Consider the following 13,047-nt stretch of genomic DNA (forward strand, 5'->3'; position numbering starts at 1 on the left):
TTACTGCACAAGGCAGCTGCAGCCGCCCGCGCCCTCGACTTGCGGGGCCTCGTCCGGCACGTCCGGCGCCGGGCACGGCGTGAGCTTCGCTGCCTCCACCACAGAGATGTGCATCCGCGCCCTCGCCGGGCGACCCAGGAAGTTCACGCCGCGGCTCGCTGCTTGCGGCGAGTCTCGGGCAGCGCGCGTGGCGGCGAAGCTCCCCTCCTTCCGCGCCTTGGCGAAGGCCTCCGCGGTCGAGCAGATGCTGAGCGTTGTGAAGAGGTCGGCCCACTGCTCGAAGCCTATCCAGAAGGTGCCGTCCGCCGCCGCGCTGAAGCCCACCGCGTCCGCTACCTCGGGGTGCCTCCCCCACAGCGGCGAAGCGTCGCCCCAATCGCCCCTCCACTCCACCTCATTGCCCCACGGATTGCGGAGCTGCAGCAGTCGGAAGCCGCCCGCCTCGACCGCCCGCAGCACCGAGTAGGCGTGGTCAGTGACGAGCTCGTCGCGCCGCCGCACCTCGAGCGTCCGCTGCCCGGCCACCTGGTGGACAGCGGTCGGGGCTGGGGGTGGGCTTGGGGCCAGCGGCGGTGAGGGGTTGCGTCAGGTTTGGGGTTGGGTGTCGGGAGAGGGGGGGGGAGATCGCCTTCTCCACTCCTCCGGTCGTGACGACGTGCCGGCTTGCGAGCGCGTCCAGCACCCCGCGCCAGATATCGTCGGCGCCACGCTCGTCGCCTGGCGTGCCGATCAGGAAGACCTTTCCCGGGCTGCGCGCCGCGCCGCTCGCAGCGAGCCGCTCGCGCTCGAGCCGAAAGGCGCCCCACCGCAAGCCGCGCGAGTCGACCCGCTGGAAGACCTGCACCGGCTGGCTCGGCCCGAGGAGCAGCTGCAGCGCCCACGCGGAGGAGCCGCCGACCAGGGCGCCGTACGAGCCGCAGTACTTCGCGACCGCCTTTTCGAGCAGCATCGCCCACTCCTCGCCGCTCGCGCCCGGCGACGTCGCGTTGCTGCCCGCGAAAAGGGTCTCGGGGTGTCCCCAGTTCCAGCTGGAGGGGATCGTGTCGTCGATCGTGGTGCTCACCCACTCGCCGGCCTCCGCCGAGAACAGGCGGAGGGTGTAGGCGCCGGTGTCGCTCGCCTGCTCCTCGAGGAAAAGCGACTCGATCAGCTCGGGATGCTCCGCAACGCACGCCAGCGACGCAAGCAGGAAGCAGTCGCCAATAGAGCCCTGCAGCAGGTCGCCCGGGCCGATGCCGTCGAAAAGGTCTGAGTCGGTGCCGGCGAGGGCACCCGCGCGGAGCCAGCAGTCGACCTTGGTCGGCGCATCCCACCCCGCCGCGGACCCCAGCGAGCTCTGCTCTGGCGGAAAGCTGGCGTCAATGTACTTGCCGTCGCTCCTCGGGTCGGGCGGTGCCGGCGCGCTCGTCACGCAGCGGATGTCAGGAGCAGCGAGCCAGCCGCTCTGACTGCTCGCGACAAGCCAGCCGTGCGCAGGCGCTAGCTCGGGAAGCCAAGCGTCGGTCTCCACGCGGACGTAACCCCCGGCCGACGAGCCTCGCGGGAGGGAGTCGCCAACCCACCAGCTGCCGATGGCGTAGAAGAGGTAGCTGACGTTGCCGCCCGTGACCTTGCGGTACACATAGCGCGAGTTGAGCAGGTCTGCGCCACGCACGAACTTTCCAAGCGACCCGGAGTTGACGCCGCCGGGCGTCTTGCCCACGATGAAGACTTCGGCGGCGGCGGAGGCGAGCGGGCTGGTCGCCACACAGCGAAGATTAGGAGCATCGAGCCACTCGCCGTCGTAGACCTTCCACGTCGCCGTGATCTTGTCGGGCGTAGCCGCGTCGTCCTCAACGTAGAGGTAGCCCGACCATTCGCCGGGCGTCGCCCCGACCCACCAGCGGCCCCGCGAGTAATGCAGGAAGCGGGACGGGTCGCTCGTGAAGGTGTAGACCTTCGCTCGCCGAGTCCGCTTGTACTCGCCCAGCAGACTCGCGTTGGCGCCCTTGGGGGTCGATCCAACGAGGTACATGGACATTGTGCGTGCTCAGCGCGCAGCAGAGTCCGAATCTAGCTGCGTGCAGCTGTGGCTTTGTACAGCAAGGCGGGGCTACGAGGACGTGAAATGCGGCGTTGCGTTCTCACATAAAAACGCAGACACGGCCCGGCTGAGGCTTGGAACCACCCACCCACCCGACCTCACGGCCCGGCTGAGGCTTGGAACCACCCACCCACCCCCACCCACCTCACCTTTTTCAAAGAAAGAAAGAAAACGGACAACCCAAGGGAGAGATGGGAGGACGGCACGCCGCCACCACGCAGGGATTTTAATCACCTTTTTCTCGGTAGTGCCAGTGCGCGCGCCGGCCAATTCTGGCTCGCAGATTCTTTTCTCTCGGCCCGGATGTACATACACATTGGGATCTAGCGTGACGCCGGCGTGACGCGGGTGTGTCCTCGAACACCATCAGGATTCCTCCCTAGTCAGGATCCTGCGACTGGCGGTTGATACCACATGTGCCCGCTGCTACCCGTGCTCGCGACGCTCGCCAGCGTGGACCCGACTGACCACACATCGTGGCCGCAGCTCGACGTGTGCTCTGACCAATCGCAGGGCAGCCTGTTCTATGCGCTGCGGCACATCGGCCTGCAGGGTCGCGCGCAGGCCGTGGTTGGGCCGATGCAGGACGACGAGGCTCTGCTGCTGTTTGCGCTCACCCGTGCCGCCGGGGTCAATCGCGCGCTCGAGCTGGGAGGGCTCGGAGGCTTCTCCGCGAGGACACTGCTCGAGGCGGTGCAGTGCACGCGACAGCCGGCCGTCTACACGGTGGACCTGGCGCCGGTGCCGGTGCTCGGCCGCCACCACAGGGTGCTGCAGAAGGGAGCCGAGCAGGTTAGAGTTTGCATGGTCCTGCTCCCTGCTGCGCGCCGGCTGCTCGAGCCGCGCGCCTCTCCCACGCCCAACAGGTGACGGCGGCAGACTTGGGCGGCGAGCCGTTTGGCCTGTTGGTGCTCGACTGCCACCACTACCCGGCGACAAAGCAGCTTCTCAAGAATGTGCTCCGCTGGCGGCTGCTCCGCCGCGACGGCGCGCTCTCTCGACGACACCGGCCGTGTCCACGGACACGTCGACTGCACGTCCATGACCCGTCCATGACACATGCCGCAGGCATGCTCTTCCTGCACGACACGGGCCGGCACTCCAGACTAGATGCACGACACAGGCTCCCGCCACCGTCTCTGGACTCTACTTGGCGGCCGCCACGCCGACCATGCGCGACATTACAACGCCGTGTGTGGCCCGATGTGGCCACCGGAGGTCAGTGCCGTCTACCGCGGCCCCTGCGTGCCGGCCCTTGCATGTCCCCCTCCCTCCGCGCCACCGCGCAGGCACCCCGCGGGCGGCGCAAACTCGAGCGGGGTGATCCACCAGCCGGTGGAGAGGCTGATCGCCATGTGGCTCGAGCGGTACGACTGCGCCGCCTCGTGGCAGAGGCTGGTCGTGCACGACGACGACGGCCACGGCGCCACCCCAACCAGGCACGGCGTGACCGTGCTGCAGCGCAAGGTCTCCCTGGCGGTGCCGCAGCGCGTGTGCCAGCAGGGCGCGCACGGCTTCGGGGGCACGGGGCCCGAGTCGGTGCGCGAGTGCCTGCGGGTGCAGACTCGGCACCAGTGCTCACGGCAGGCAGCCAGAGGCTACGACGCCGACGACATAGCGGATGACTTTGAGTAGGGGGAGGATGTCCGGAAAAGGTCCTGCCCGGAATGCGGAAACGGATGTCTCAGTGTACACGTAACACAACCACCATGCCCATGGGACTTGACTGTCGACACGCTCCTAGACACCACCGCTTTTGTCGGGGTACGTGAGCATCATGTGAACTATATCGTCCATCGAACAAAAGACATTCCGAGAAGCGAGATTGGAGAAAAGGTGAAAAAGCAGAAAAGGCGATACTCCCATCCTTCTCCGAGGAGCGAGGTGGACGATAGAGAGGAATCCTATTGCAATCAATAATGATAAGACCAAGTACTTGGAGCACTTGGAGTGCAGTCGGTAACCTCACATCCAGGGCCGGGGAGCTCAGAAGCGCACCCAGCGGGCCGGATGATCGGCATCGGGTTACGGGCTAGAGAGCCCTGACCCCTAGGGGGGTGCGCGTTCGCAGGGAAAGGGCCATAAAGTAAAGCGCGCGCATTCTTTTCCTTGTTTGGATTTTGGCGGCGCTCAGAGCTTGAGTGTGCTGTCTCGGAGATACATGGGCGTGACAGCCACCGCCCTCCTCGTCCTCGCGGCGGGGATTCGCGACGAGGAAAGCCATCACCGCCCTCGCGGCCCTCCGCGACACAGGCGACCGGTTTCGTGTCGACGCTACTGAAGCTCTGCCTCTAAATCAAGCCCGCTTTGCTCTAGGCACTCCATGCTCCGAGTCGGCGACCCGGCGCCCGATTTCTCCGCCACCTCGCACACGGGTGCCACGGTCTCGCTCAGCGACTACAGAGGTAAAAAGTTGATGCTGTGGTTCTACCCGCGCGCCGGCACTGGCGGGTGAACCGCAGAGGGGCGGGCGTTCGAGAGCCTGCGCTCCGAGTTTGCGACGCACAACATTGCCATCGCGGGCTGCTCGAACGACCCGGTCGACGCAAACCTGAAGTTTGCAAGCGGCAACCACTTTGATTTTCCGCTGTTGAGCGACACAAAGATGGCGGTCGCGGTCGCCTACGGAGCGGCCGACTCTCGCACCGCGAAAAAGGCGCGACGCATCGCCGTCCTCATAAACGAGGATGGGCGAGTGGCGAGGATCTACGACCCCGCCGGCACGGCAGACTTCCCGGCTAAAGTCCTCGCTGACGTCAAGAAGGACGAGCTGTAGCTGCGTGCCCGCGCGAGGCATTGACCCGTGCCGTCCAGCGCCGGTGTGCGCGCTTGCAAATGATGGCTGCCGCCTGCAAACTTGAGGTTTCCTCCTCGTCGCGAGAGAGGGGCCGCAGGCGTGACGCCGGACGGCACAGCAAGCGCACACCCGACGCACGGACCACGGGCACTTCACCCCATGGCGCATCTGGGGGCACACGGTGTGTAATTCATAGTTAGTCGTCTGAAGAGTGAAGTGGGGGGAGGGGATGTGATTCAATATATGTGTGTGCGTCATGGGTGTAAAGGCCCTGGAGTCGCCAATCAACCAGTGCACGTAAAACACTACTGACGAAGTCTGCGAGTCTCTCCGAAGTCAGCGCGCGTACTTTCTGTGGTGATAGTACTTTGGCCTGCTGTCCAGCCTCACATGCAGCCACGGCACTCCGCTTCCCTCCGTGCTCAGCCACACGGGCGGGGCAGACGCGGCCGCGCCGCCGAGCATCCCGTGTAGCGCCTCGCCAACCGCCTGCCAGACCGCCACGCGCTGGCTCTCGGGCGCGGCGCGGCAAAAGGCGGCGAGGTGACCGTACGCCGCGCGCGCCGCTCCCGGCGCTAGCTTCGGGTCGCCTATAAGAGCCGCAGCAAAATGTGAGCTGTGCGTTGAGGTCCCGCTATGAGTGAAGCGTGCCTGTCGGCGCCACGAGCGTCGCGTCACCGCCTAGGTTTGCAAATGTGACCGCGCCCACACCGCTGCGACCGATGTGCTCTGCAAAATCGGAAGGGTCGGCGCGTGCAAAGCCGTGCGCTTGCACCAGCACAAATTCAAAGGGATCGGCCGCCGAGGCCGCGGCGAGGGGCGGACACTCAAAGTAGAAGGAGTCGAAGGGGCAAGCCGCCAGGACGGCCGTGAAAAAGAGAGTGAATGCGGCATCCGTGCGCCAGAGAGCGATCACTTCCTCCCACCGCAGGGCAGCGCCGCCCCGGTGCGAGATGACTTGGCGTTGCGTGCGACTGCCGAGCTGCTCGGCGACGGCGACAAAGCGCTCGTCCTCCATATGTGTATGTGTGTGTGTGTGTCGATTCGCACGAAAAAGAGCGCCAAAAAGAATTTCCCGCCCCGTCCCTCCCTTGGGTTGTTCGTTTCTTTATTTCTTTTTATGATTTTGCGAGTAAATCACAACCGGACCCCCGACGCAGGAGAGAGAACGACGAGAGTGGGAAGAACGCGAGGTGGCATGAAGGTCGCTGCGAGAATTGGTGAGAAACTGTGAAGAATCTCTTCTTGTTGAGATAGGTCATAGGAAGAGGTAGACGCCCGAGGGTTGGCGACGGCTAGCACCACACCTCTCTCCTCAAAATCCCTGTGTGGTGGCGGCGAGACGGCGTGCCGTCCTCCCATCCGTCCCTTGGTTTCTTGAGCACTTGTGACTTGAGCACTGGATAGGGTCGATTCCGCGTGGTACGGGACCCCTCGATCGTCTCGCCCTCCCTCACTGGAGTGTTCATGGTTTCTTGTTTTCTTTCTTTCTTTTCCCCCGACGCAAGCACAGACAGTCGAGAAACAGCAACGACAGGCAGAAGACAGAAGTCAGCACTGGGTCCCAGGAAGGACTTTTCTAGGCACGGGACTGGCGCGCACTGGCACTAACATACACCACGGGGAGCCACCTCGAGCACTTGAGCACTGGATAGGGTCGATTCCGCATGGTACGGGACCCCAAGTATGCGTCTCCTGAGGACGGCGAGCCAGTCCCGTGCCTATATAGTGTCGTGAGAAAAAGAATTACAAGAATTATAAACCCCTCTCAGTTCGTTGGCAGCCTCACTTCCAGGGCCGGGGAGCTAAGTCCAAGAAGCGCACCCAAGCGGGCCAGATGCTCGGGATCGGGTTACGGGCTAGAGAGCCCTAGCCCTGTGGGGGGACGGGTGCGCGTTCCCTCGGCGTTCGCAGGGAAAGGGCCATAAAGTAAACACGGGTCTCCGAGGGTTGGCTCCTTGGGGCACTTGGGGCACTTGGAGTGCAGTCATCAACCGCACGCCCAGGACCGGGGAGCTTAAGAAGCGCACCCAGTTGGCCAGACGATTGGTATCGGGTTACGGGCTAGAGAGCCCTAGCCCTGGGGGGTGCGCGGTCTTGGGTTGTCTGTTTTCTTTCTTTCTTTCTGTCTTTTCTTCCAGCTTTTCCTCTTACACGACACTGGGGGCATGGGACTGGCGCGCACTGGCACTAACACTTGACAAAAAGAATTTCGAATTCTCTGTCAGCAGTCCACCTCCGGGTATTCGTAAGGACGCGGAAAAGCGGAGGGACGCATGCGTCCCCGTCTAAGTCGCAAGGGACGAACCCATGTCTAAGTCGCAAGGGACAGAACCCAGCCACACAGCCTCGAGCCCACAGCCTCAGGGATGCCACCGAAGTCTGGCACCGTGGTGTGCGACGGCGAGAAGTGTGTGATCGGCAACTACAAGCCGACTAAAGATGGCACAGCCCATGAGCGTCTTGCAAAGGCTGCAGGCATGGATAAGCCGAAAGTGGCGGGTTCCATCAAACCCGACGGCCGCGTTGCGTTGAGGTCGGAGTCGATCAACCGTACCAACGGACTGGGCTGTGATGCTGCTGGAACGAAGCTTGGCCAATGGGCAGAAATGAAAATGGCCCTTGGCGATGTCGAGGGCGTCAAAGAGTACAAGAGGAAGAGCCGGCGCTCCCGCACCTGATGCATCACACACGCCGAGCGAGCGTGGTGTGGGCGCGAGAAAGCTCCCCGCCGTTCATAGATAGGAGAGCGCCGTTCATAGACACTGTGTCGAGAGCCGATGCGTGAGGTGTTTTCATACACGCTAGTCCGCTAGCCGGCGGCGGTCGGGTTCCTGGTTTCATGCATGATTTGGAGGGCGGCCCGCGGGCGCCGACGGAGACGTCGAGGAAGAATCAATGTCCAAAAGCTCACCGATGTTTTCGCCCACTTTGTCGTTTTGCAGACTTTCTAACAAGCACCTCACTCAGCCGGCAGCGCGCGCAGAACCCGGAATGGCGCCGCCGCATTGCCGGGATTGTACTCGAGGAGAGGCAGGGGGAGCCCGTTGGCGACGCTAGCGGCGTCCTGCACGGCGCGAGCCAGCGCAAAAGTGACACGGCTTGCCCGCGAATCAATCGCGACCGCCTGGACAAAGTGCGCAAGCGCCGCTCTTGCTCCCCACCCTCCGTCTCGCCACACACGTCGAGAACGAGCTCGTTGTAACCCCAAAAGCCATCCGAGTGATCCAAGCAGGTCTCGAGCGGGACGTCCCGCAGAGCATTGGGCCTGCACCCAGGAGTGCAGTGCACGTCAACTAGTTGCTCCCGCCGTCGTGCGGGTAGCAACAGTTCTTCCGCTCCAGCGCAGCGGCCCGGCGGAGGACGACTCGAGCATCGGCATGTATGTGTACTCGATCATCTGCTCACCGATCCGGCGCAAGGCTGGACCCATGATCCCGCTTCTGAAGATCACACCGGGTCTGTACGTCCCTTGATGCAGGTAGTTATTATGCTCACGATGGTCCTCCCATTTGGCTGGGTTCGGGCTGTCTGTTTTCTTTCTTTCTTTCTGCAGGGGATGGTTGTCGTTTGTGAGTTTGTGTGATTATGTCAAAAGGTAAAAGCCACACCAACGAATATCAAAGCCCTCGGCTGAAGAAAAGGAGACGCGGCACTCGAACGCGGCACCGGCACGAACGAGGGCCACCACCAGTGCGCAGTGGCAGAGAGAGCAATATTAAAAGGCTGCTCCGCCCGCCGCACCGACCTCAAGCGGCTAGCGGTAAGCGACCTTTCGAAAACAAGCACCTCAAGCCAACGCAAGCTGCTCCGCCCGCCGCACCGCCCGCGAGCCCGCGACCCAGGCAGGCCACTTTGTCTGAGCCCTGGCTGTCAGGCTGTCAGGTGCTGTCAGGTGATCTGTCGGGCTGTCGGGCGCAGCTGTCAGGCATTGTCAGGTGCCTCTGTCAGACCAGCTGTCAGGTGCTGTCAGTGCTGTCAGGTGCTGTCGGGTGCGTGTCTGACAGTCGAGGTGCTCTGTAGCTGTCGGGTGCTGTCGGAGCTGTCGGGTGTTGCTGTCAGACGCTGTCGGAGCTGTCAGAGCTGTCAGGCTGCTGCTGCTGTCAGACGTTGGGCTGTTGCTGTCAGGTGCTGTCAGGTGGTGCTGTCGGGGTGCTGTCAGGCTCTGACACACACCAGCCACACTTATGGCGCTATCAAGAGGAGACCAGCAGGACTCTACTACACATACTCTCAGCCTCTCCTCCTACACGGCGTGATCACGCCGGCGGCGGCGGCCGCCTGGGGAGCGCGCATATGGCGGCGCAGGCGCAGGCGGCGGCGGCGGCAAAGACGGCGGCGGCCACCCCCACCCAGACGCCGTAGGCATATGACTGTAGGGCCCCAGAAGGCTAGCTGGTAGCTCCATTTGTAGTAGCACAGCCGCCGGTGCTAGAGAGGGGTCCCCGCAGACGCGCAGAGGTGTGGGACGCGGACGGGAGGGTTGAGAGAGAGACCCATGACCATCCCATGACTACGTCTTTGCATGTAATAGTTTTGTTATACCCTCATGGGGCACAAGAAAGAGGCTCTACGGGGTCTGACTGTGTACGGTCTGTGCTGCTGTCGGGCTGTCAGCGCTGCTGTCAGGCCACTGTGTGCTGTCGGGCTGCGGCTGGTCGGGCAGCTGTCAGGCTGTCACGTTAGGGCCTGACAGCGACGGAGCACCTCGACCGTCAGACTCTGCTGTCAGGCTGTCAGATACGTGCTGTCAGACTGTCGGAGAAAGTGCTGTCAGCGCTGTCAGGCTGTCGGGCACTGTCAGGCGCTGTCCGGGGTTTGCTGTCAGGCTGTCAGACCAGCCAGGGCTCAGCACTTTGTCAGCCTCCCACTTTTCGCTTGCTTGACTGAGATCGATCGCAAAGGAGCGAAGCTAAACCTGGCACAAATCAGGAACAAGATTGCGCACGACGCGCCTTTTGTGCAAGACTCGATGGCTCAAGGGAGAGACCACCTGAACAAACCCAAGTAGACGGGTGACACTGACCGGTCCGACCCGGTGAGAGCTCAGACACACGAGCAAGGGGGGGGACAAGCGTAAAAAGGGACGGAAGCCGAGAGCGCTCGCAAAGAGGACGCGGCGGCGGCCGGCCAATGGCCACATCATCAGCATCACCGCTCGCGCCACCGCCCTCTCCCGCCGGCCCGCCGCCTCTGGCGATCCGCGACGGCGCCGCCCGCGACCGCGACCTCGGCGGCGATCGACTGCAGAATGACACGCCGCCCATGCTGCTCGGTTCGCCGCCGCTGGCTACCCGCGATGGCTCCGCGATGCAGCTCGGCGGAGGACAACTGGAGATGGACGAGATGGATGAGGAGGGAAGAACCCGCCACCACGCGCGGATGTGCGCCGCCCCCCTCCCTCTCCCACCCCAGCCCACCGCTGCCGTGTCTCGGAATGAGGAAGCCGGTCTGAACCGACAGCCAGCGCCACTACGCGTGGGCCCGAGCGTACGAGTTCTCAGTACAAAAGACCGGGTTTATCTCTCAAAACGTCCTCCCCAACCGTCACCCGGCCCTTCTCTCCGCCCGCGTGTTTTTATGTTGACATGCGCGGGGCCCATCGGGGTGCACGCGTGCAGGCTGAACAACGGGCTCGCGCTCGCCTCTCAGAAGGTTCAGACGCCAGACAATCTGGAGATGGACGAGATGGATGAGGAGGAAAGAACCCGCCACCTCCGCAGGCTCCGCAAGCGGGGAGTGGACTCCAATTTTCCGGCCCCACCGCCTCTGGAGTTTTCCCGGCGTTGCAACGGCACGTGCCGAAAGGACCGGACCGTCCCCATCATGCCTGGGGAACCAGGCCGCGGCCGAATGCACGTCTTCCCCAGTCTGCCGCCACGGCGCATTGCTGGCTGCCTCGAGGGCCCGGAGCTCGAGGCCGCACGGGCGGAAAATGGCATGCTCTGGACAAGACCGACGAGCGGGAGGCGATGCGCCGCGCCCGCAACCTTGCAATGAGTCGCTCAGCGCCGCGTCGCGAGGGTGACTCCGCACGCCGAGCCAAGGCGCGGCGCGAGAAGAGAGACAGAGAGAGAGCTTTTAGCAATAACATTTAAAATCTTGCCGCACACGCCTCCTGCGTCTACTTGGGTTTGTCCGCGACACATCGCGGGAGATACACGCCCCCTCTGCGCGGCACGGGGTGCCCATCGAATATCACCCCCGCCGGGGCGTGAAATTATCCAAATACTTTACTCGTCACGACGACGTGGCAAGTCTGAAGAGCCCGAAAGGACGCACGACGCGGCGAACGAACACTCAGCTCTCAGCACATGCCCAGCGAGATGGTTGCCGCCAAGATGGAGCTGGCCGACCCCTTGTTGCCGACGATCAACGTCGATGCCGCACCGCCGCTGGCCGACCCCCTGTTGGCAACGCTCGAGATTGACGTCGACAAGGTCCACTCGGTCGCCAAGACGAAGAAGGCAAAGGCCGGGGCGGGAAGCAAGGCGGGGGACAAGGCGAAGGCCGCGGCGACAAAGGTTCAGCGTCATGGCGGCGAACATCTCTCGCCGTCTGGCTCAGCATTCTCGACAAGGCGGCGGGCTCTGAAAAGGCCCTGAAGAGGGTGGCCGCGATGCTGCAGAACATGGGGCCGGCAGGGGGGCAGGCGCTGGGCAAGCTCATCCTCTACCTCTCCGGGCCCGGCACCTCGGTGGTAGCGCGGGCTCGGAAGCGGGCGCTGATTGGGCTGCTGCGCTCTGGCGCCAAGCTCGTGAACTTTGCTCTCAAGACGGTGCTGCCACGATTCATGACGCCGACGCGGAGGCAAGTGCAGAACCAGCTGGCCGCGCTCCACAATGCCGGGACTGGCCTCCCGCTGGGGGAAGAGGGGCCCGCGCAGAACTACACGCTCGAGATTCTCCGCGCTGATGACGCCGATCGCCTGTGGCGCCGCGTCGAGGGCCCAGCGGGTGGCGAGGCACGGTACGAGCGGGTCTTCCTTGGCTTGGACGCGCTCACGTCGGGGGTTGCGAGATGCTTGGGCTCGCCGCAGGTATGCCCCTTTGACTCGACGCCGGTGCAGCCGCGCGGCTTGATCAAGCGCACGACGTGCCGCGTCGACACGAGGCTCGTCAAGCGCGAGAAGGGCGTCTCGAAGAAGGCGTACCGGGAGCAGCAGGTGGCGAACGCCGACGTGGATCTCGTCACGGACTGCGCAGACCGCTACCTCGCTCAGACGTACTGGCCCCCGTTGGCGCACGCGCTTCAAAAGGCCATCCCGCGCCGCGCCAAGTCGATGCTCGACTTTAAGTACCCGGCCGACTTCATGCCCCGCGCGATGCGCGACGATCCGGAGAATGTGATCTCGCTCGACGTCGACATCGACATCGCGCTTCGCTTCGACTCGCCGGAGCCGCTCTTCAACCTCGACTCGGGCCTCGGCGACTTCACCAGCGTTGCAAAGGTGCAGAACGACTCGCGCTTCGTCTTCTTCGTCCGCGGACACAACGGCTATCCCTCCCTCGGCACCTTTGAGCTGAAGAACTTCAAGCTGGAGGCGCGCGCGCTTGCCTGGTGGGATGTCTTCGACTCGAAGTTCGACCTCGCCTTCACCAAGGAGGATCCGCCAAAGGTCTCTTGGGACATTGAGGTGGCGCTGGGCGGCGCGGCGCTGCCGCTCCCGGACTGCATCGAGGACCACTTCCTCGGCGGCCTCACTTCCTTGGTGATGCGCACCTTCAACCGCGCGTACCCTCTCCACCTCGACATTGCCGCAATGAACGAGGAGGAGGCGGAGCTGCAGGAGCGATGGGGGTGCGAAGCGGTGGATGAGGACGATAACGTCTGCTGACGAGGCGCCTGGCTGTTTGTCTGTTTGTTCATATTGCAGCTGCAGGATACACACAATGTCGCACGTTACGGAGAGCCCGCGCCCAGCAGTGTGTACTTTGTTTGTACTATCGCGATTCATTACTGATTCGCCACCGACCGCGATATGGTTACACAGACCCCGCACCGCCTCGGTACACGAAATCTGCCTGCGGGCCGAACCCTCACAGGCTGAACACAGGACAAGCTCACAGGATGATCATCATCATCATCATGTACATTAGTAGGTCAATAGGCTCATAGCTCAGACCTGCAAGTCCAAGACTCGTCGAGGACTTTGGTAAAGCGATGT

General features: G+C 63.4%; 5 protein-coding genes across 5 annotated transcripts; 3 read left to right on the top strand and 2 right to left on the bottom strand.

Moving 5' to 3' along the window:
• On the bottom strand, positions 1-2,020 carry EMIHUDRAFT_95406 (hypothetical protein; the record flags this gene model as incomplete). Its single annotated transcript, XM_005775142.1, has 2 exons — positions 1-525; positions 683-2,020. The coding sequence occupies 2 exons, from the start codon at positions 2,018-2,020 to the stop codon at positions 1-3; spliced, it is 1,863 nt and encodes a 620-aa protein (XP_005775199.1).
• Positions 2,021-2,393: 373 nt separating this feature from the next.
• Positions 2,394-5,147, top strand: EMIHUDRAFT_461142 (hypothetical protein). Its single transcript, XM_005775143.1, has 6 exons — positions 2,394-2,875; positions 2,950-3,039; positions 3,207-3,301; positions 3,373-3,657; positions 4,400-4,488; positions 4,546-5,147. The coding sequence occupies exons 1-6, from the start codon at positions 2,498-2,500 to the stop codon at positions 4,857-4,859; spliced, it is 1,251 nt and encodes a 416-aa protein (XP_005775200.1). The 5' UTR covers positions 2,394-2,497; the 3' UTR covers positions 4,860-5,147.
• A 69-nt stretch (positions 5,148-5,216) lies between these two features.
• Positions 5,217-5,898, bottom strand: EMIHUDRAFT_195135 (hypothetical protein; the record flags this gene model as incomplete). Its single annotated transcript, XM_005775144.1, has 2 exons — positions 5,217-5,470; positions 5,559-5,898. 2 exons carry the CDS (start codon positions 5,896-5,898, stop codon positions 5,217-5,219), a joined length of 594 nt encoding a protein of 197 aa, XP_005775201.1.
• A 1,351-nt stretch (positions 5,899-7,249) lies between these two features.
• EMIHUDRAFT_195136 (hypothetical protein) lies at positions 7,250-7,561 on the top strand (the record flags this gene model as incomplete). Its single annotated transcript, XM_005775145.1, has 1 exon — positions 7,250-7,561. One exon carries the CDS (start codon positions 7,250-7,252, stop codon positions 7,559-7,561), a length of 312 nt encoding a protein of 103 aa, XP_005775202.1.
• A 2,452-nt stretch (positions 7,562-10,013) lies between these two features.
• Positions 10,014-10,880, top strand: EMIHUDRAFT_195138 (hypothetical protein; the record flags this gene model as incomplete). The annotated part of the gene is made up of 2 exons (XM_005775146.1): positions 10,014-10,264; positions 10,502-10,880. The coding sequence occupies 2 exons, from the start codon at positions 10,014-10,016 to the stop codon at positions 10,878-10,880; spliced, it is 630 nt and encodes a 209-aa protein (XP_005775203.1).
• Positions 10,881-13,047: the final 2,167 nt, after the last annotated feature.

Source organism: Emiliania huxleyi (assembly GCF_000372725.1).
Source record: "Emiliania huxleyi CCMP1516 unplaced genomic scaffold EMIHUscaffold_3, whole genome shotgun sequence".
NCBI classification, from domain to species: Eukaryota; Haptophyta; order Isochrysidales; family Noelaerhabdaceae; genus Emiliania; species Emiliania huxleyi.

Bases quoted from the DNA above. Each gene is read 5' to 3' on its own strand.
- EMIHUDRAFT_461142 (XM_005775143.1), top strand. From the start codon at position 2,498: ATGTGCCCGCTGCTACCCGTGCTCGCGACGCTCGCCAGCGTGGACCCG. The intron at 3,040-3,206 runs GTGCTCCGCTGG...TGCACGACACAG, and splicing joins CAAAGCAGCTTCTCAAGAAT to GCTCCCGCCACCGTCTCTGG. The intron at 3,302-3,372 runs GTCAGTGCCGTC...GCCACCGCGCAG, and splicing joins GCCCGATGTGGCCACCGGAG to GCACCCCGCGGGCGGCGCAA.